We start from the raw sequence: 23,522 nt of genomic DNA, 5'->3' as shown, positions 1-23,522 counted from the left end.
TTTGCATACTAATGCATATCGCCAATGCATGTATGGAATAAAAATTTGCGAATTGGCATTTTGTTTCATTTTTCATTCAAAATTAACATTTGTTTACAAGGAAAAAAAGGATTTAATTGAAAAGTGCAATCGTTCACATATATAATTATATAATTTATCTTTCATTATTTTCATTAAAATGACTAAAGAAACGATTATGGCAAATAAATTAAATTGTTGAATGAGAAATAGAATAATAATAAAATAATAATAAATATAATTAAATATTTTTATGATGGAATATCTAAAAGAAATAACAAATATTCTAATAGAAAATATAATAATGATACAATAACTATCGATTGATACTATGTCACCTTTATATCATTTTTAACGTAATTTTAAATAAAATGCAAACGGTAATTAAGATCAATGTAATAATAATAAATATCGCAGTATTAACAATAATTACATAATATTATGATTATAATTATCATTTTCACATAAATATATAATAATCAAAGGTCTCTTTAATCAGTAGATTTTGATATAAAATGATCAAGGTTGGTTTTATTTACCGTTCCGCAAAAAATTTATATGATTAACACATTATAAAATAATATTAATAGATGTATAATATCTTGTTTCAGTTTTATATTAATTTACTTGTTAATATGCGTTTAATTCACTCGTTAATTTTTAATATCTATCTGTGTTAAAAAAAAAAGTTATGATATATAATTATTATACACATTTAAATGTTTTTTTCCTTTTTTTCAGGTATGATTATGTTTACTTATCACGAACCTATGTTTTCGCTAGCATGAGTTTTAGCGGAAAAAATTTCTCCACGTTGTACATTACTGTATATCATACATTATACGCATTATATTACGCAGTTACCATCACGTTTACTCTGTCATTGTGCGTTTTAATTTATTTGCTTGTTGGAACCTGTTTTATATTATGTGACTTCATACTGTTATCGTTTATGCTTTAAACTGCATATGAAAAAAAACCGATACGTAAGATATGCAGTTCTTGCAGATAAATTAAAGCTACCATTTAATACTGTATTTTACCTGTACGTTAAAAGAGTGTGCCTGTGTTTGCATGCGTGAGATATGTCGTAAGCTTACCTACGTTTTTCTCTTAATCTTTAATTAATACGACGAACTATCGTCATTGGTAAGATGATGATAATTTTGACGATGATTTATCTTAATGTTTTTTCTAGCACACATTAGATGTAAAGAAATGGCAAATTGCACGAATGTAGATCGAAATGAATCGTTTTCATTTTAGCAAGCGGTGGAGGAAAAATATAAGCTCTGCGACGAAAGCTTGTCTAAGCTTTTACAATGGATTTCCGAAGTTGAGGACAAGTTGGCGAATCAAGATACCGTGAAAGAGGATGTGGAAGAGTTGAGAAAGCAGATAATTACCATGAAAGTGAGTGCAATAGAATTCGATTATAATCGAGCGTTTGTAGAATCAAAGAGTTTCGGATATATTTTAATATGGAATATTTATTGCAGGATATTAAGGAGGATCTTGAGTCGCACAATCGGCCCGTATCATCCTGTCTGGATCAGATTCGACAAGTCGTCTTGACCGGCAGCAACGTCTTGTCCAGCGATGAAGTGTCCACGTTGGAGAAGAACGGTCGGTCCCTCAAAACCCGATTCGACAAAGCGTTAGATCGCACTGATAAATTAGTGAAACGTCTCACTGGTGCCAGAGATGAATTGACAAAGTTCAAGTTTGTATCGCTCCAGTGTAATTACCAGTTAATCGAGTGTTTTCCGAATTTTAATTGATTTATTTCTTCATAGGAATGAGTTGACGACATTTTCAATTTGGTTGGATAAGACCAGATGTATTCTCGAGGATAAAGAACGTTCCCTGTCCGATTTGAATAAGCTGAGCAGTAGTACGGATACGACTCGCGATTTCATCAGCGATGTCATTGCTCATCAAGCAGACCTGAGATTCATCACGATGGCAGCGCAAAAATTCGTCGACGAGAGTAAAGAATATCTTCAAGTTCTCAACGATTTCAGAACTAGCTTGCCGCAAAGATTGCCACACAAGGAACTCACAGCTAGCCAAGACTCGCCAGTACGAGCTGAAGTATCCAGCGCGACAGCTCAATACAAAGATTTATTGTCCCGGGCAAATCTTTTGTCAGATAGATTATCAGGCGTCGGTGGCAAACAGAGAGATTATCACGATTCTCTGGATAAAGCTAGAACGTGGTTGCGGGAGGTCGAACCGAAAGTGCACAGAGTTATCTCTGAGCCTATCGCCGCCGAACCAAAACAAGTAGAAGATCAACTGAGCAAAGCCAAGGCATTGAACAACGAATTTCTCGCTAATGAACGTTTGGTCGATAATGCTAAACATAGCGTTGAGGCTCTACTGAATTCCCTGGAAGGCCAACTGACGATGAAGGAGGCTAACGACCTCGAAGAACCGGTGAGAGCGTTAGAGGATAAGTATAAACAACTTAGTAACGCCCTGGCTGAGAAATGTCAGGAGCTCGACACGGCGCTAGTGAGAAGCCAAGGAGTGCAAGATGCATTGGACAGTCTGGTTGCGTGGCTGAACAATATTGAAAGTCAATTTAAGTACGTATAAATACGATTATCCTTTTTAATAATAATGATTTAATTTATTCTCATGTCTTAATGCAAATTGTATTGCATAGGTCGCTTCAACGCCCGGCAAGTTTGCAGAAGGAACGCTTGGAAGAGCAGCAAAGAGAGCAGCGATTGCTTCAGGCGGATCTAGATAGTCACCGTTTGAGCGTGGAAACTATCACAAGAAACGCTCAGGATCTTCTTTTAAATTCCAGCAACGTTCGGATTGCTAAACGTATCGAGAGTAAATTAAAAGATGTACAAAGCAGATTTGAGAAACTGATGGACAAATCCTTGAGGCGCGGTGAATTTTTAGATGAAATTGCGCAAGCCCTGAACGAATTCCTCGCGGACGTATCCAAATTCGAGAGTTGGTACGCGCATATGATGGAAGTTCTCGACTCGAGAGATCTGGGCAAGCTTGATATGTCGGAATATGAGGCCAAGATGGCCCGATTGATAGACATGCGGGAAGATCAGCGCGGAAACTTCGAAGATCTCATACGAAACGGAAAGAATTTAATCTCCAAGAAGGATATAACCGAAGCAGGCGCGATTAGAGATAAAATCAAGGCGCTCGAGTCTCAATGGAAGGAATTGAATAATCTCCTCGACGAGAAACAACGATTGTGCAAATCACGGGCGGAGCAACATACGGCATATGAGAAACTGCGGGATCAAGTACTCGAATGGCTTACCCGCACGGAGAATAAAGTGCAAGGACTCGAACCGATTGCCGTTGATTTAGACAAACTAAAGATGCAACAGGAGGAGTTAAAACCCATACAAAAAGAATATCGCGACTACGGCAATACTGTCGATAAAATCAACGATCTAGGTATCGCGTATGATAGCTTGATGAAGGAACGCGGCGAAAGTCCGACTCGTCGACGTGGCAGTACTAGCCCGACAAAAAGGCCAGGTATTATCGTCTGCGTTTGCTAAATAAAATTATTACATTTGTTCAATTGCATAGATATATTTTTTCGATAGTACATGACTGTTATCATGCCTGTAAACGGTGTGTTGGATCCTTTACGAGCCAATTGACACCGTCCGTTCGTGCAATTTATCAGTTATAGTAATTCTAGCTTACATACTTTTCACATTGCATCTTTTTCAGCACACGAGCATTGCCATTTTCGTTATGTTTGATCGTTTTTTTCTGTCATTTTTTTTGTAGTACTGCGAATGTCGCAAGACGGTCGCTCGCCGTCACCCACTAAATCCTACGCGGTTCAAAGTCCGGTCTCTCCAGGTGGTAGCAGCGGATTCAGCAGTCGTCGTTCGAGTCAAGATGGATTCCATTTGGAAGAATTATCGCCGGTTCAACAGCAGCTTTCGGAAATTAATCACAGATATGGATTACTTGGCGTCAGACTGTCGGATCGCCAAACAGAATTGGATAATATTAAAGAAGAAGTGAAAAAGCATTTGGATCATCTGAAAGTACTCTCTCAATTCTTGGACAAGGTAATTATATATTTTTTTATAATAACGTATTATATTTTTAATTATTAGTATTTATATTATATTATATTTTATAATATTATATTTTTTTATAATAACATTATATTTTTTTAATTCAGATATAGTCTGCAATAATGTATAAAAATATTTTTTTAATACAGATTCAACGACAGTTGCCTAAAGAAAGTATGCCTGTCACTAAAGATGATGCGGACAAAACAATCAAGCAGGTAAAGATTCTCGTCGAAGAGATGTATGAAAAACAGTCTCTACTAGACAGCACTCGAACGCAAGTGCGTGATTTAGTCAGACGTAAAAAAGGAGCAGACGGTGTGGATAGATTGAACGACGAGATGGAAGACGTTGTTAGTCGATGGAAATCCATCTCGGACAAATGCAAGGACAGAATTAAATTCTTGGAAGACATCAAAGACTTTTACGACACGTATGAGAGTCTTGATTCTTGGCTCGGCGCTAAAGAACGAATGCTGAGCGCTTTGGGACCCATTTCAGCCGATCCTCGTATGGCTGCGAGCCAAATGCAGCAAGTGCAAGTCTTGCGAGAAGAATTTAGAACTCAACAGCCGCAATCGGATCACCTGGCACAAATCGGAGAAAGCATTCTCATCGCGATATCTATAGATTCTCCGGACGGACAAAAGATAAACGCGAGATTGCAGAGCATTCGGCAGAGATGGGCGGATCAAATGAGAAGATTGGACGAAAGAGCTCAGAGTTTAGGAGATGCCGCTGATACCAGTCGCGAGTTCGACGCCAGTCTTAACCGATTACGGAATGCCCTGCAAGGAATTTCAGATAACTTGGACGAATTGAGTCTCGAAAAAGACCCTGAAGAACAACTTCGTAAAATCGAAAATCTAGAGAGGCAATTGGAAGGTCAGAGACCGTTATTAGCGGACGTGGAGATGGCCGGTGCTCAATTGTGCGAAGTTTTAAGTGATCCAGCATCGAAATCCGAGATCCAAGGAAAGCTTGCCACCGTTGGCAAGATGTACAACAACTTACAGAAGAAGTTAGATCATAGGAAAGCTGAAATTGAAGGTAATCTTCGAGATGGAAGACAATTTGAGGCATCTTGTAGCAGAACTCTCGGATGGCTTGCGGACGAACTCGGTAGCATGTCTGAAAAATTATTGGTATCTGCCGACAGAGAGGTTTTGCAGCAACAACTTGATCATCACGAAGTATGTATAAGTATTCAGTTTTTTTTTCTTAATATTTTATATACATTTTATACTTTTTGCCTCATTTTTTATTATTATTAAAATTAAAATATTATTCTTTTAGCCTGTGTATCGAAATGTAATGGGCAAAGAACATGAAGTCATAATGTTGTTGAACAAAGGACGCGATATACTTGCAAGATCTCAGAAAACTGAAAACCGCTCTCTCCAGCGCGACTTGGATAAAATGCAATCGCAGTGGGATCGTTTGAAGAAAGATACCGTCGAAAGACACACTAGATTGCAAACTTGCGCTGAGCATTGCAAGAAATATTACAAAGCCCAAGACGTATTTCTTCCGTGGCTTCGACAAGCTGAAGACAAATTGGATAGTTTAATTCCCACTTCCTTCAGACGTAAGGACATTGAAAAGCAGTTAAAGGAATTATCATCGTTCAGAAATGAAGTATGGAAACACTCTGGAGAATTCGAGAATAACAAGATGCTTGGCGAGACATTCGTCAGTGCTTGCGATATTGATAAACAAAATGTGAAGAATGAGCTTGGTGCTATGAAAACCAGATGGGATAAATTAAATAATGGTAAATACTTATTTATATCTTAGTTTAAATTATTTAATATCTTATTTAATATCATAGTTTATTATGGCTCATTTAATATTATAATTAATATAATTTATATTAATTTATATTATAATTTATATAATTTATTATAAGATATGTTTTAATATTATAATTTAATTTTTTTTCTGCAGATTTGCTATCTAGGACACAATCGTTGGAAGATACTGCACGACACTTAATGGACTTTAATGAGAACTTGCGTGATTTGCAGCATAGTTTACAACGTTGTGAAGATAAATTAGCTTCGCATGATGCTCTTGGTGGAGCGGCTAAAGATCCGAAACTTCTTGATAGAATAAAGGTAATTTAAGAATTTTTTCTTCCATATTATTATAAAATAAAAAAAAGATATGCGCGATTAATATAAAAAATATATACCAATTATATAATTTTTATAGAATTTACGAGAAGAGACAACAAACTTGAAGAAACCTTTACAATGCGTTAGACAACAGGCTAATGATCTTGTGAATAAAGCCGGTGAACAAGGCGTCGATGCAACACATTTACAAGATGAAATCGATAATGTTACCGATCGTATCAATGACTTACAAGCAAAACTGGACGATAGATGTAACGAGCTGCAAAGCGCAGCGACAGCGGTTGCGCAATTTAATGATCAAGCTAAATCTATCAGTCAACATCTGTCCGCTCTCGAAAAAGATTTAGATTCCATGAAGGCACCTGGTAGGGAAATTAAAATTGTACGAGGCCAATTGGAAGATACTGCCAAAGTCATCAGCAAAATTAATAAACTGTACGAGGAAATCGGCGATCTGCAGAATCGTGGTGAACGATTGGTTGATCACGGTTTTGCTGCCGATGCTGTAGCAACTAGAGATCAAGTTGACGGATTTAAACGACAAATTGGCAAACTGGATGAGCGTGCGCGTGCCAGAGAAGATGAGCTCACTTCCACTTTGAATAAATTACAAGAATTCTATCAGTTGCATGCAAACGTTATAGAAGGTATTAGTGACGCGAACGAACAAGTCAGAAAGTTCAAACCTGTTGGATCTGAAGTGGATTCGATTAAGGCTCAACAAGAAGACTTCCGTGCTCTTAAAGTCAAGAAGATTGAACCATTAGCGCATGCTGTTGAAGAATGTAATGCGCTCGGTCAAGGTTTAATACAAACTGCAGGACGAGATGTCAATACCAGCAATATCGAGAAGGATGTTGATAAGATGAATGAAAGATGGAATGATCTGAAAGACAGGGTAATCATTTCAATCTGTATTTAAATTTCTCTGTATCAATATTTCTGCAAAAATTAATCGAGATAGATATTGTTTTATTGTATTATTATATTATTATTGCATTATTGCATTATAATTTTATTGTGCATTATTTTATATAATTATTATATAATTATTATATAATATTAATATTTATATAATTATTTTTTTAGCTGAATGAGCGGGACCGCAAATTGGATGTTGGATTATTACAATCGGGCAAATTCCAAGAAGCTTTGGATGGCCTAGAAAAATGGTTAACCGATACGGAAGAGATGGTTTCAAATCAGAAACCACCATCCTCAGATTACAAAGTTGTGAAAGCGCAGTTGCAAGAACAGAAGTTCTTACGAAAGATGTTGCTAGATCGTCAAAATTCTATGTCTTCTCTCTACAACATGGGACGGGAGGTGGCCGCCGATGCTGATTCAAAGGAGCGCAAAGCTATCGAAAAACAATTGAACAATCTTATAGGCAGATTCGATAATCTGACGGAAAGCGCCGCGGAAAGAATGGACGCTCTCGAGCAAGCTATGGTGGTAGCGAAAAAATTCCAAGATAAATTGGTACCGCTTGCCATTTGGTTGGACAAGACGGAAAAGAAAGTGAAGGATATGGAATTAGTTCCTACCGACGAGGAGAAAATACAGCAACGTATCAGCGAACACGATATCCTGCATGAAGACATTATATCCAAGACACCTGATTTCAGCGAACTTACGGAGATAGCCAGTCAATTAATGTCTCTCGTAGGCGAGGACGAAGCTACTACATTGGCTGATAAACTTCAAGATGCGGCAGATAGATATGCCGCTTTGGTCGAGAGATCCGAGGCTCTCGGCAGTTTGCTACAACGCTCGAGACAAGGATTGCGTCATCTGGTTCTCACGTACCAAGATCTACAAGCGTGGATGGAAAGTATGGAGATCCGATTGTCAAAATATCGCATTTTGGCTGTACACACGGAGAAACTTTTGCAACAAATGGAAGATCTCGCAGATCTCACAGAAGAAGTCTCGACGCGACAAACAGAGGTTGACAGCACCGTGGATTCCGGTCTAGAGTTGATGAAACATATCTCGAGCGACGAGGCGCTTCAATTGAAGGATAAATTGGACTCCTTGCAACGACGATTTAACGATCTCGTCACACGCGGCTCGGATCTTTTGAAACACGCTCAAGAGTCCTTACCGCTGGTGCAACAATTCCATGACAATCACAATCGATTGATGGATTGGATGCAGGGCGCGGAATCCGCTCTACAGTCGGCTGAACCTCGCGAAGAGGAGATTATTCGACTTGAGATGGAAATATCGGAGTACAGGCCTGTTTTGGACAAGATCAATGCGGTGGGTCCACAATTATGTCAAATGTCACCAGGAGAGGGTGCCGCGACTATTGAAGGTCTTGTAACTAGAGACAACAGACGATTCGACGCAATTGCTGAGCAGATTCAGAGGAAAGCAGAGAGAATTCAGTTGAGCAAGCAGCGGTCCTTGGAGGTAATTGGCGACATTGATGATCTACTTGATTGGTTTAGAGAAGTAGATAACCAACTCCGAGAGGCCGAGCCGCCTAGTAGCGAACCTGAGATTATTAGAGTACAACTAAAAGAACACAAAGCACTCAATGATGATATATCCAGTCAAAAAGGCAGAGTGCGAGATGTCATATCGATGGCGAAGAAGGTAATACGTGAGAATGCTCAACACGAAGATACATCTACAATCAGAGATAAGATGGAGGATTTACGAGAAACAATGGAGATTGTATCGAGTCTATCAACAGACAGATTGGGAGCTTTGGAACAAGCTTTACCGTTAGCCGAGCATCTTCGCGATACTCACGCTGGTCTAGTCAGTTGGCTCGAAGAGGCTGAACAACAAGTCGCCATGCTACCCATGCCCGCTTTGCGGCCTGATTTAATAGCGGCGCAGCAGGACAAGAACGAGCTTCTCTTGCAGAGCATCAACGAGCATAAACCTTTGGTGGAGAAACTTAACAAGACTGGCGAAGCTCTTATTAAATTGTGCAATGAAGAAGAAGGTATGAAGGTACAAGACATTCTGGAAAACGACAATGCTCGCTATGCGGCATTGAGAGCCGAGCTAAGAGGCCGACAACAGGCGTTAGAACAGGCACTGCAAGAATCCTCGCAGTTTTCCGATAAACTGGAGGGTATGCTGCGCGCGCTGTCTTCCACCGCCGATCAAGTGAACGGCGCTGAACCTGTTAGCGCTCATCCAGCTCGTTTGCGCGATCAGATGGAAGAAAATGCGGCTCTAGCAGATGATCTCGCTCAGCGTTCCGAAGCTTATGCAGCCGTTAAGAAAGCGGCGGACGATGTGATTAGCAAGGCTGGCAATAGGGCCGATCCAGCAGTAAAGGACATCAAACGTAAATTGGACAAACTCAACAAATTATGGGCCGATGTGCAGAAAGCTACGACCGATCGCGGTCACACTTTGGACGATACTCTGGCCATCGCCGAAAAGTTTTGGGCCGAGCTGAATGGAGTTATGGCCACTTTGAGAGAACTGCAAGATGCACTCGCTGGACAGGCACCACCGGCAGCTCAGCCAGCCGCCATCGAACAGCAGCAAGTAGCGTTGCAGGAAATTAGACAAGAAATCGATCAGACCAAGCCGGATGTTGAGCAGGTCAGAGCATCGGGACACGAATTGATGGGCTTATGTGGCGAGCCGGATAAACCTGAAGTACGAAAGCACATCGAAGATTTAGATCAAGCTTGGGACAATGTCACCGCTCTATATGCCAGACGTGAAGAGAATCTGATTGATGCCATGGAGAAGGCAATGGAGTTCCATGAAACGTTGCAGAATCTATTAGAGTTCTTGAAAGAGGCCGAGGTCAGATTCGATCATATGGGCCCGCTCGGTAGTGACATCGACGAGGTGAAGAAGCAAATTAAGCAGCTAGCCAACTTCAAGGCTGAGGTGGATCCGCACATGGTGAAGGTCGAGGCGTTGAACAGGTGATAATTAGTTTTCGAGCAAAGATTACATTTCAATGTTAATAAACGTTACAAAGAGTTCAGTGCACAGCATTGTCCCCTTTGTGCAACTCCCATCCGAGAGTTATTTGCGATGAGACCTTTAAAAAAACGTAAATTCTAATCCCAACTTTTGTTTTTCTCTGCGCCGGTTCCCGAACATAGGAGTCTGACAAGGCAAGTCAATCTCTCTTTGTGTTGTCGCTGGTAGTTAGAGCATGGCTTCATGTTATTTTCAACGTGTCTAGTTTATTCCGTTTAGTTTAATATCTTGCAGCCCCCTTAACACAACATCATGTCACACATTTAATCCTTGCCCATTTATGTTATTCCAACATTACGTCATACATTTAATCGGATCCTTCCCCATTTATGTTATTGTAAGATAAATTACTCAGCCGCATGTTACAGGTGGATCGAGCGATCAATCATACGAAAATTCGTAGATGATAATACAATTTATATTTTTGACAGAAATAATATGGAAGCGGCATTGATTAATGTTGAGTTGATATTAATTCCCTCGGTAGTTAAACTCATTGAAATTTTTATACCTGTCCTCCCTGTAGATAATGTGGTGTTCAATGTTGTGTGGTTCGAGCATATATTCTACATGTTGCAGTATACAATAGAAATATATAGCAACTCACATTTTCTAATATTATTGTTATTTTTAGGCAAGCGGCCGAATTAACGGAAAGAACCTCTTCTGAACAAGCAGCAGCCATCAAGGAACCGCTCGGTGACGTGAACAAGCGATGGGATGGATTATTGAGAGGTTTGGTGGAGAGGCAACGATTACTCGAGAATGCATTATTGCGACTTGGTCAATTCCAGCACGCTTTGGACGAGTTGTTGGTATGGATCGAAAAAACTGATTCGACTTTGGATAATCTCAGACCAGTAGCGGGTGACCCGCAAGTGATCGAGGTCGAATTGGCTAAACTGAAAGTCCTAGTGAATGACATACAGGCTCATCAGACCAGCGTTGACACCCTGAACGATGCTGGACGTCAATTGATCGAAGATGGTAAAGGTACCGCGGAAGCGTCCACTACAGCTGATAAGTTAGGCACCCTGAATCGCCGTTGGCGAGATTTATTGCAACGCGCCGCTGATCGCCAACGAGAATTGGAAGATGCCTTACGAGAGGCGCAATCCTTTACCGCCGAGATACAGGACTTGCTATCTTGGCTGGGCGATGTTGATAGCATGATAGTAGCTTCCAAGCCCGTTGGCGGATTGCCCGAGACGGCATCCGAACAATTGGAGCGTTTCATGGAAGTGTACAACGAGCTGGAGCAGAACCGACCGAAAGTGGAGACGGTATTGCAACAAGGACAGGAGTATCTAAAGAAAGCGGATACGACCAGCGCCGGTGGACTGAATCACAATCTGCGAACATTGAAACAGAAATGGGACAACGTGCTTGCGCGCGCCAGCGATAAAAAAATAAAACTGGAAATCGCCCTGAAGGAAGCCACTGAATTCCATGACGCGTTACAAGCCTTCGTCGATTGGTTGACCAACGCCGAGAAGATTCTAACGAATCTCAAACCCGTCTCAAGGGTCATGGAAACGATACTTCAACAAATTGAAGAACACAAAGCGTTTCAGAAGGATGTAGGCGTTCATCGCGAGACTATGTTAAATCTCGACAAAAAGGGCACTCATCTCAAATACTTTTCTCAAAAACAGGACGTAATTCTTATAAGAAACTTGCTCGTCAGCGTGCAACACAGATGGGAGCGTGTGGTCTCCAAGTCGGCCGAGAGAACGAGGGCCTTGGATCACGGTTACAAAGAAGCTAGAGAATTCCACGATAGTTGGTCGAACTTAATGTATTGGTTGGATGAAACCGAGAAGACATTGGACGAAGTCGCTGCTGACGGACTTGGTGGCAACGATCCGGATAAGATTAAATCTCGCCTCAACAAACACCGTGAGATACAAAAGGCTCTGAGTGCCAAGCAAAGCACGTATGATACCACTATGAAGAATGGCAAAACATTAAAGGACAAAGCACCGAAGACCGATGAGCCTGCTTTGAGAGAACTCTTGAACGAATTGAAGAACAAATGGACCACAGTCTGCGGTAAATGTGTGGATCGACAGAGGAAATTGGAAGAGGCCCTGCTATTCTCCGGACAATTCAAGGACGCGATTCAAGCATTGCTGGAATGGCTGAGCAAGACCGAGAAATACTTGGCCAGCACCGGACCATTGCACGGCGATTTGGATACAGTGACCAATCTAATGGAGCAGCATAAGACCTTCGAGAGGGATCTAGAATCTCGTGCATCGCAAATGGAATCTGTTATCAAGACTGGTCGCGAATTAGAATCTAAGGCTTCGATTGAGGACGCATCGATGATCCGCTCGCAGTTGTCCGAATTAAACAGCCTCTGGGATAGAGTGACCAGTCTCTCGTCCAAGAAGTCTTTGCAGCTAGAAGAAGCCCTCAGGGAGGCTGAACGACTTCACAAAGCTGTGCACGTGTTGTTGGAATGGTTGAGCGATGCGGAGATGAAGTTGCGATTCGCCGGACCGCTACCAGAGGATGAGCAAGAGAGTAGAAACCAGCTAATGGAACACCAGAGATTCCTCCGCGAGTTACAATCTAAAGAAATTGAAAAGGATCACACATTAGAGCTGGCGCATGTTATTCTTGGAAAGGCGCATCCTGATGGTGCCGCTGTGATCAAACATTGGATCACGATTATTCAATCTAGGTGGGAAGAAGTGGCGACCTGGGCCTACCAAAGGAATCAAAGACTGGAGAACCACATGCAAGGACTGCAAGTTCGTACTATTCTTTATTTTATGCAATATTTTATGTCGTGTAAAGAAATATTGACATTGTTGTATGTGCATTTTTCAGGATCTTGATAATCTTCTTGAGGAACTATTGGCCTGGCTCGAAGGTTTGGAGAACACTTTGAATGCCTTGGAGGCGGAACCGTTGCCCGACGACAGAGCTACACTTGAAATGCTTATCGCAGATCACAGAGAATTTATGGAGAATACCAGTCGAAGGCAAAACGAGGTTGATCGCGTGTGCAAGGCCCGACAAATTAAGCCGATTAAGGATGCGAGGAAAATATCGAAAGTTAGATCGCCTGCACCCACGTACGTATTTATTGATATACAAATTTATGTGTATATTGCATATAATGGAAGTTTTCATTTGTTATGAAGTATACGCAGATGTGTCATGGATGCTGATAATACCATGTAAAGCATTGTACTGCTATGCCGTGTTCAAATCGTTAAATTTCATTTGCACTCTTTAGTTATATTTGTGCTATTTTTTTGTGTCTTCGTATAATGAATTATTTTAGTTTGTTTCACATGTCTTATTATGCATATTGCAGTCTTAGAGGAAATATCAGACCACTGTGTTTGAAAGAGTCACTAGAATCTCTCACTTTGCTAGCAGCTTGCAAGTTTAGCATCTTTTATGTTGTCTTTTATGTATTGAATTTTTTTCTGTGTTTTGTGTCTTTAACTGTCGCATGATGTGTTGCTTTTGCAATGGAATTTCAGTAAGGATCTCTATCAGGATAGCGAGCATGAGCAACCTCAACCACGTAAACAAAGGTGCGTTGTTCATCATAACATAGATCTTTCATACATAACTTAATCGTATAGCTTTTTCGTAAGTATAGCATATTTTTAATGATTGTTTCTTTTTGTGTAATTTCTTGTTATTCGATACACAACACCACCACAATAATTCTTATTCGCACAATAATTTCACAAGAGCAAAAATCCTTAGTTTAGCAAATCATCAAATGTATTAATTCACTTGCTTTTCACTCGTAACTGTTCACTATGTACATAACGTTTGCAGTGTTTGCGTTACGTTAAAATATGTCGTATTTTATTACTCACATATTTTGTGTTATATGTATATTATAACATTATAATGCATACACATAGCTTAAGACATTTACAATTGACAATTTATTTTTCAATTGACATTTACAATTTTTTTCATAAAACGAAGTTTTTCAGATGTTGATTTTTGAAACGTTTATCAAATATAGTTCCAAATAGTTTGTTCGCGTGAAAAAATATATGTTATTTGAAAAAAGTTCTTACTATATTTCACATAAAATCCAGTAAAACTCACATGAAAAACAATCTATAAACTAGACTATTGAGATATCAAGGAACGTTTCTATAGATGCCTTATTTAGTAGAAAGTATTTGAGTGATGTGACGCATGTTCCTGTTTAGCCGAGGCAGCCCAGGTCGTGACAGAACACCAGATCTTTCATTGCCACACATCGGTCCACGCTTCCCGCCCAAAGGAAGGTTCGTTTTACGCCTAATTTTATTTCAGTTCATTCTGCGCTCTCCTATATTCATCTGGAATCATACAGGCATTAAGTGCGCTTTGATGTGAACAATTCGACATGTCATATGACTCGCTAATGATCCGGTAATGGGATTTTTGTTTTCTTGCGGGATGAAATGTGGCTGGGTTTGATGAATTTTTATTACTCGTTTCGTTCGCAAAATCATGTTTTGAAAGTGTGAAGTTTTGGATTTCTCCTGCGACATTTATATCATGGTACCATTGCTTGGAAAACGTGAAAAATTGGGAATTCTCAGAGATTCTTTTATCTGAATTCTTTTAGCTGAAAAAATCAGGGACTTATATCTTTATTCTTTTAGGTGAAAAAATCAGGGGCTTCTCATGAAATTTTATTAGAAATTAAAAAAAAATCTTTCTTTGATAATTTTATTTTTATATTATAAGTAGTTGGCAACCCAAATAAATTATGTGTTTAAAATATATTATAGATATATATTTTTGTTTATATATATTTAATGTCTTAACAAAATATTGAATGTGCAGTACATATCCTTTATTGAAATTTTTAGTGATAAAATAATAATGAAAATGTTACGCAAGTGATAGTGTTTATCTTATAAAGGCTGTTTAATTTTTTTACTTATTTGTAAATCTAGCACTTCAAACTTAAATAGCTTTGTGTTTTTCTTTTTATAAATAAAATGCGTTCAAAAACGGATAAAATACAAAATTTATTTTGGAAAATTGCCCCAGAAAATCTTTAAAATATTTGTCTGAAATTTTAAATAAAAATATCTGGGAGATAAAAAAATTTTTTTTATAAAATTTGAATAAATATTCTGTACTTTTAAACATTTTTTATTTAATTTTTCTTTACTCGCGAATATTTGACACATTATCTCGTCTCTTTAAATTCTGCTGTGAAATGGTATCAGTGGCTAGAAAAGATAACATTCATCAATTTTTATCTTTGACATACGTTTGTATATATTTTTCATGATGTATATTGACTTTCCTTATGAGCAGCAAAGGAGCAGAACCGGAATTCCGTAGTCCGCGAGTTAAACTGCTCTGGGATAAGTGGCGTCACGTTTGGATGCTGGCGTGGGAACGACAACGTCGTCTGCAGGACAAGTATAACTATATTCAGGAGCTAGATCGCGTTGCTAACTTTAGCTGGGAAGATTGGCGCAAACGAGTAAGGCTCTTGCAGTGCAAATTTGTCTAGAATCTTTCTTTTGAGGAGACAATTTCTGTAGAAAACTATATATTTGTGTTATTTAATTGCAGTTCCTGAAATTCATGAATCACAAGAAATCCAGACTGACCGATTTATTCAGGAAGATGGACAAAAACAACGATGGACTTATTCCGAGAGAGGACTTTATTCAAGGAATCATGAACACGAGTACATTTGTCATTTTTTTCGCCGAATAGAAACATCTATTGTGAATATTTTTTAACATCTTAATTCTTCAATTTGTAGAATTCGAGACTTCTCGTCTGGAGATGGGTGCTGTTGCTGATCTCTTCGATCGTCATGGCGAAGGCTTGATAGATTGGAAAGAGTTCATCGCCGCTCTGCGACCTGATTGGGAGGAACGACGAACCTACAACGATACTGATAAGATACACGACGAAGTTAAACGACTAGTTATGCTCTGCACGTGTCGCCAGAAGTTCCGCGTTTTCCAAGTTGGCGAAGGAAAATACAGGGTACGTATACGCTATAGCCATAATCTAATTATAGTATAAAGTTTGCGGTGAATAGCTTTAATAACGATCAATTAATTAATATTGATAATAGTATATTTTAATCACATGGGATTCTTGTAGTTTGGTGACAGCCAGAAGCTACGATTGGTTCGAATTCTACGTTCGACTGTCATGGTACGTGTTGGTGGAGGCTGGGTAGCATTAGATGAATTCCTTTTGAAGAACGATCCCTGCCGCGGTAAGTACTCATCGCGAATCTTTAATCTGCGAAATAGGCTATCCGAGATTAGGACGAGATAAATCGTGTATTTCTTTTCTATTCACAATTATTCCTTTGATATCAAGAGAAAGTGGTTGATCGAATGGAATTAGTAATTGTTCGAATAGTTCAGTTGCGAAATATATTTGCAAGATGAATTGCTCTTTACAAAAGCAACTGAGATAGCTTTCGAAAGAAATGTCAGTACACTATCTCCCTTTCTCTCTCCTTTCCTAAGAGGCAATTAAACTTACGTTCCTGTTTAATTTTCTAATTATCGAAAGTGACATACTCTTAAATATATTTGTTATTGTTAATAACATCATTAATGAAATCATGCGTTAGTATTTTTGTTTCCATTTTTTTTTTTACTTTATATTAATCGATTTTAATTTGCTGCGCCGCATTAAATACAAGAATGCAATGCCATTTGTGTGAGAATATCATTGTCATTAACGAAAGCAGTTGAACATTGATTCGATATAACTATACGTATGCTGTTATCCTAATACTAAAAAGATATTATATATGTACGATTTCGACTCCTGAGGTGTTATAACATTACCATTAATCACAGACATTAATCGCAACTCGATGTAAATCTAATATTTAATATCTAACAATATCTAACGGACAATTTTGGGTAGTGTACACATTCGCTGTTTATTGCTTTTGCTTATCTAGTAATCATCTTTTAATCACATTTTATTGATTTAATTTATTAGCTTTTGAGTGCTAAATAAGGATATTAATTCGAATTGTTTATACCATGTTTGTACCATCAACATAATTTTTCTCACATTGTACTTTATATTCGCGCTAGTAATTGCATGACGACGATTAATTTGATCGTGTATCATTAAAGAAAATGTCCGTTTGCTCTATCTTCCTATCGTACTTTTTTTTTAATCTCTCTGTTTTACTCCGTCACAATTAATATTCGTCTCAATTCTGATATATATCAAGATATAATCACTAATTCAGAGAATTTCGTCAGAGAACTTCTTCTGGTATAGTAGATATTGTTTCATGGATATTGAGAGTAGGTAGACAAGGTAATATTACAGTAGGCATATATATATTATGTAATCTAACATCTTGTTGATATTGATATTGATTTGTATACTAACGCTAACAACTATCATCCCTTATACTATCCATCATTCCGCTCCCTCTTACATCCCGTATACGTTCAACTCTACGACAAATATTTGTTTTCTTTTACGCGTCTCTTGTTTCACGAATTTGTTTCTCGAATGCGTTTTTTCGCGAATTTTTTCAAAAAATCTTGGAACCGCGACGAATGATTTGCATGGCTGTTTTACATCTCGCCGCTTTCTAATTGACTCTCTGTTTCTCTCGAGAATCGTGATTAACTCGTTAAGTTTTTCTAATGCCAATACCGGATCCTAACAAACCGGAACAACATGAGGGTTGGTGTCCGCTCGGTGAGAATTGTTTTACGTGCACATATAACTCCTTCGTGGTCTATACGTCGAGAAATTCGCTTGTTCGATTGTGAAAAAGTGTCATTCGAAACTCCAATTGTGGAGAGATGCTCTGATTATTTTATTGTACAATACTTACAATTAGTATAGGCCATGAAGGTCACATCCCTACGTATGGCGCATGATGTTCTTCGCTTATCCGGACTAATTTTCCCAAGTGTCATCTTTTTTTGTTGGATGTTTATATGCGTGCGTTGTATCATGTGATTGAATATTGGCTACTTTTCTGGTTAAGGTAAATATATAATACAGATTTGATACAGAAATGAAATATGTAAGCTCTAGTTCTGTGATGTCCTTTCATCATTTTGATGAAATATCGATGAAGTCGGTATTGCGAGAAGTCTATGTTTAGTGATGTCAATAGTTTCGTTTTTCTTTCCTCTCCGCGTTCTATACTTTCGCAATTTCTTGATTTGGGTGGCTGGTGTTGCATTAATTATTATATAGGTATATAAGTTCTTCACTATTTTTTTATGAAATTCAATGTTTATTAATAAATTATACATGTACAGTTCAATCATGAAGATAATCCTCATCATTTTTTATCAAGACTTCTGCCCATCTTTCAAGTAATTTACAATTTGCTTGAAAGAAGTACTGAAAAATGATGGGAATTACTTTGATGTAGAATTTATTAATAAACATTGAATACATCATGAGAAATAATGGAAAACTTATTTATACATCTAATACATTTATCCGATTTATTTATCGTGCGAACGCTCTATCTTTGCACAATCTTGTAATCTTTAATGTGTGATTGTTTCATATATTTATGCATTTGTAAAAATCATTCGTAGCCTCCTCTGTAAAAATTCTTCATGTCCTTGCTGCGGGACAACCAATGCATGTTTAGTGTTTTTTAGTATTATTTTTTTCAAATTAATATCGAAAAAGAAGAAAATTTTATACATGTAAATATATACTTAAAAATTCTTAGTCTATTTTTTATTTTTATTTGATTTAATTTATCATTCATTTTATCCACCGAGATACATTGGTTTCTTTTGGCATGATTACGAGTGCAATACTTAAATTAATTGCTCAGGTATGCATTATGAAATGTACGACAATAAGCGCGACTCATTATATTTTTATGTTACATTTTTCATTAGAAAGATTTAAAGGAAAAAAATAAATATATAATAAACAATTTTGTTTCCAGAAAAAATATATAATAAAATATACATAAAATATTATAAAAGAATAATCCTATCGCACGTGAAAATCGCACATTTTATATAAATATCTTGAGCATTGAAATCAGTACTTTATTAATGTTGTAATTACTAAAGTTGAGTCTCAGTGACAGAATATTTAGATAGTGACTTCTGTATCACCTTTTCTCTGCAATGACGTAAAATTAGCCTTGAGTAATACTATATTAATAAGCTTGTATCCAAAGTTATATTTTTACTATATATATATAAGAACTCTTTTTTTTTTTGACCATATATATTCTAAATACGCTGTTCTTTTCTTTTTTTTTCCATGACACTTTAAACATACATACAAAAACCTGGATTTACGCCACTCACACCTACTCGAAACATGCACGCATATCGTAATACATTTTTTCGCCTTTCACTCTTTTTCTCGCCTCAAATATATATTCTTTTCCCGTCCATTATTGCCGCTGTTCATTGACAACGCGCATGCCTTTGATATTGTGAATATGTAAAAAAAATATCGTCACACCTTCCGCTCCATACAATTCACAACTCTCGTTCCGGATGTTGTCGTTCCGATATTTACTCATTTTTTCTTTTAATTTTTTTTTATCTCGTTGTTGATCTACACGATATATTCTCTCGCGTTCGTTATCTCATCTCGATGTCATCTCTCTCTCTATCTTTCTGTCTTTTATTTTTGGTGAAAATTTCAAATCTCTCTCTCTCTCTCTCTTTATTTCTGGCACCTTTTCTCTCATATGCCCCGCATCCCCCAACGCCTTTCCCCTAACTGCGTGCACGCAACACACTGTAGCCAAGGGAAGAACGAATATCGAGCTGCGGGAGCAATTCATACTGGCGGATGGCGTTAGCCAGACCATGACAGCCTTCCGGTCCAAACCGAGTCCGACCTCGACGCTGCAGCGTACTCAGATGTCCTCCGCCAATGCTGGACCGATCACCAAGGTAAGGAAAAGGGGTCAGGTGCGGCTTGATTTGCGACGAAGCACGCACAGTACTCTTTTTTTTATTTTTCTATCGTTAATTTGTATCAACTGTTGAACACTCTTGAATTCTCTTTACACCGGTCTCTAGTCGTAGATTAGAAGATTAGACAAATTAAGTTGCACGTTCGACTTTTACAACTCTCTGTCAATGTCCACTCGTCATCGCCATCGTCGACAGTCTGCGTAAGTATGTACGATTACCTTTGTACAATTCGTCAACTTCCTTAGCAGTTTGATTTTCGCATGAGCATGGCAGTTTTCAGATCAGTTACGTTGTTTGAACACGTAGAGGCAGCTAGAAAGAAATGAATAAATAACGCTTGTTTACTTTCATCATATCGGTCGATCTTGCGAGAACGGTTCGACTGTATCGATTAAAGATCCAGACGATCCAGACAAATCCGTCGTCGCGTCTGCGTCTTGAACTTTTTCGGCCAACCTCAGGAGACGCGATTTCGTAAATGTTTTGCCTATCTTCTCCGGAAATCCTTTCCTCCTCGTTATTTTGTGATAATAGCAAAAGGAACATATCCCAACTTCTGTACCAATGACCGATCCTTGTTTACGAAATTTTAAGAAGAAACTATGAAAGTAATTGTATTAATTTGTGTGAAACAAAAATTTTCTACGATTTGTAATCCGACAGAGTGTCTATTCCCTGGAAAGACATAAGAAACCTGGAATTCTCAAGGATTTTTTCTCAAGGATTTCGTATCTGGAAAATGGAATTTTATTTTAAATTAATTTATTAAAATTACTCTCTCAGGGAATTTAAAAGAAAATATGTCTTTGATAATTTTCCTCTTATAAGCAGTCTGTTAATAAATCAAATTGTGAAGTCTGTGTTTCAAATATATTATAAATATGTAGCTGTCTCTATATATCAATGTTTTAACAAAATATTGAATATGCAATATAAATTCTTTATTGTAATTTTTATTAACAAAAAAAAATGAAAAACTATTTATCTTATTCAGTCTTTTTTTAATATATTTGGAAATCTAGCATTTGAAATTTAAGTTGATATTTTTCCTTTGTTTGAATGAAAACATTAGAAAATAAATTATATAATAAATAAACTTACTTTAAAAAGTCACTAAAAACATCTTCAAAGTATTCTCTTTATCTTTTGAACAAAGGTACCTTGGAAGTCCAGAGAATTTTCAGGGAATCTTTCTACAAAATTTGAGTAGACACCCTGTCCAAATCCAAAGAAAACGAATTATACATGTCATTTTAGCGTGGAAATGGTAGCAATATATTTCAGGAATATGTTTCACTCTCAGTGAGAGCTTTAAAGAGCGATCGCTGCGATTGCATGAGGAATCTAAAGATTTTCGTTTGTGGTGTAGCGGAGGAGTTTATGAGCCAGCTGATGCCGATATTTGAGAATTTGAGGCAAAAGGAGGACCTCCCGTGCTCGTATCCCCTCCACATGCACGCCCCCTCTTATCATTGGGTAAATAACGAAATTTTTTCTCAATTTTCTATTGCCGTTTCGTGTGATGTTGTTGTTACACTGACACACTGAGTTTTTGGGTTTCCAGTACGGCCACTTTGACATAACTCAAGTCGATCGACGCGATGTATTGCGCGTTTCCGTAGATTGTCATTGTATCTGCTTCTTCTCTCTGCGCTATTTTTCTCTCTATACATCATAAGAATTGCGATAAATGAGCAATTGTCCAGAGATTATGAATAATATAACATGAGCGATTATTTATAATCTATCACAAATGCTTCTTTAATCGCGATGCAGTTTATAACGCGATCAATGCATGTCGGAAGAATCGTGTCACACTTAAGGGTAACAAGGGTAATATGAAGGAAAATAAAAAATAGAAAGGGGGGAGGACTTGGAAATAAAGGTTTTAGCTTCCAATTTATTATCATACATATGCCATTTTATTTCTGCACTTATCCAGGGTGTCTATTCCATAGAAAACCTATAATTTTTAGAAGTTTCTTTTGTACTTCTGGAGAAATCAGGAAATTCTAATAGAATTTTGGGAAATTTTTAAAAATTTTCTCTTCGATAATTTTATGTATATTATAAATAATCGGCAAATTAAATGGATTATGTATTTAAAATATATTATAAATTATATATTTCTATTTATATATTAGTGTCTTAACAAAATATTAAATATGTAATATTATGTATTTATCGTAATTTTTATGATAAAAAGAAATGCAAACGTTATGCATAAATATTATTACAGTTTCTTTCAGTACATTTGCAACACTTGAAATTTAAGAGACTCTATATTTTTCTTGAGTAAAAAACATTGAAAATACATATAATAAAAAATTTTATTTTAGAAAGTTATACGCGAAAAAGATTTAATATCTAGAATTTTGAATAAAAATATCAGGAATTTTTTTATGATTTGAGTAGACACTCAATTTCTCTGTAAGAAACGCATGGGGATCTCTTGCGCGTCTAATAAATGTATTTCGCGATGTGATGCCGTTTTGATTAAAAAGATTCGCAGCACATATTGTGCCAAATTCTGTGGAATGTAACACCTTATCACATCATTCACTACTTGCATCACTTTGCATCGAATCGACTTTTCTTTTAGTTGATCGTCGAATATATCTGATTTTATTGTCAGAATTATTTGGACGCCTCTAATTCCCGCCCCTTTGCCCCTCGGTAGAGAATGATTGATTGCAATCTATCCTGTGAGCATGAAGAGACTTAGTTGATTTTCATTTTCTGCGAATGCAATATAAGTCTTAAACAATAAATTCGCGATACGCAACTTTTTCAAGATCGATTCCTCGTGTGCATCTTTCAGAATCTCGTGCTCGATAATTATTGTTGATGAAGTTGCGAAATTTAAGTTACAAGCAGCCAGAGAAATTTCAAAAATAAACCCGCATCGGAGATATGTAGTTAATTTATTGAATATTGAATATGCATAACGAATGTCGTGTCCTGTATTACTGCGTGCGTAGTGGCATTGATCGGAGATACCTCGAATCACCATAAGCTACTGTATCTCTCCCAACTTCTTCTGGTAAGTTTGCATGACAGTATAGCTTTATTCGATCCTGGTAAAAATGGTAGAGATTTTATTTTATTCCCATATTATATATTCAATCTCTGTATTTTTTTCAACAATGAATAGCGCTTCGACAAGCGTAAGGGACCGCAAATCTGTACACTTATACCAGTTAGCTTCTGTTTACAATTTTGTGTTGCCTGATAAACTTTAGATTTCTTTATCAAATTAAATTTATTTTGCATTCTTTCTTGTTCGTTGCATTTATTTATATATTTTCAATAGAATTTTTATTTTATATATTTTCAAACAATAATTGAATCCTAATATTATTTACATGTATGTATAGTAT

The 23,522-nt window shown here is 37.3% G+C and overlaps 1 protein-coding gene across 37 annotated transcripts in view; it reads left to right on the top strand.

The window, feature by feature from the left end:
• The window catches only part of LOC105256527 (microtubule-actin cross-linking factor 1), a 129,288-nt gene that overhangs the window by 99,227 nt on the left and 6,539 nt on the right, over nt 1-23,522 (top strand). For 23 of the 37 annotated variants that reach the window (XM_011266507.3, XM_020029160.2, XM_020029159.2 and 20 more), the window contains 21 exons: nt 1,285-1,431; nt 1,518-1,741; nt 1,815-2,609; nt 2,690-3,543; nt 3,805-4,094; nt 4,253-5,296; nt 5,400-5,877; nt 6,051-6,220; nt 6,318-7,139; nt 7,331-10,152; nt 10,336-10,347; nt 10,848-12,972; nt 13,052-13,299; nt 13,717-13,770; nt 14,413-14,490; nt 15,521-15,692; nt 15,785-15,902; nt 15,981-16,210; nt 16,331-16,448; nt 17,855-17,917; nt 19,967-20,118. In XM_011266507.3, the coding sequence (XP_011264809.2) occupies nt 1,285-1,431; nt 1,518-1,741; nt 1,815-2,609; nt 2,690-3,543; nt 3,805-4,094; nt 4,253-5,296; nt 5,400-5,877; nt 6,051-6,220; nt 6,318-7,139; nt 7,331-10,152; nt 10,336-10,347; nt 10,848-12,972; nt 13,052-13,299; nt 13,717-13,770; nt 14,413-14,490; nt 15,521-15,692; nt 15,785-15,902; nt 15,981-16,210; nt 16,331-16,448; nt 17,855-17,917; nt 19,967-20,118 (11,016 nt within the window). Of the gene's footprint in view, nt 1-1,284; nt 1,432-1,517; nt 1,742-1,814; nt 2,610-2,689; nt 3,544-3,804; nt 4,095-4,252; nt 5,297-5,399; nt 5,878-6,050; nt 6,221-6,317; nt 7,140-7,330; nt 10,153-10,335; nt 10,348-10,847; nt 12,973-13,051; nt 13,300-13,716; nt 13,771-14,412; nt 14,491-15,520; nt 15,693-15,784; nt 15,903-15,980; nt 16,211-16,330; nt 16,449-17,854; nt 17,918-19,966; nt 20,119-21,511; nt 21,619-23,123; nt 23,186-23,522 lie in introns of all 37 variants that reach the window. The other 14 variants (XM_011266525.3, XM_025414068.1, XM_025414071.1 and 11 more) reach the window with 11 other exon arrangements.

The sequence above is a fragment of the Camponotus floridanus genome, unplaced genomic scaffold (assembly GCF_003227725.1).
Source record: "Camponotus floridanus strain SB8 unplaced genomic scaffold, Cflo_v7.5 scaffold75, whole genome shotgun sequence".
NCBI classification, from domain to species: Eukaryota; Metazoa; Arthropoda; class Insecta; order Hymenoptera; family Formicidae; genus Camponotus; species Camponotus floridanus.
The sequence above is the reverse complement of the archived record's forward strand: the minus strand, read 5'-3'. Positions and strand labels throughout refer to the sequence as shown.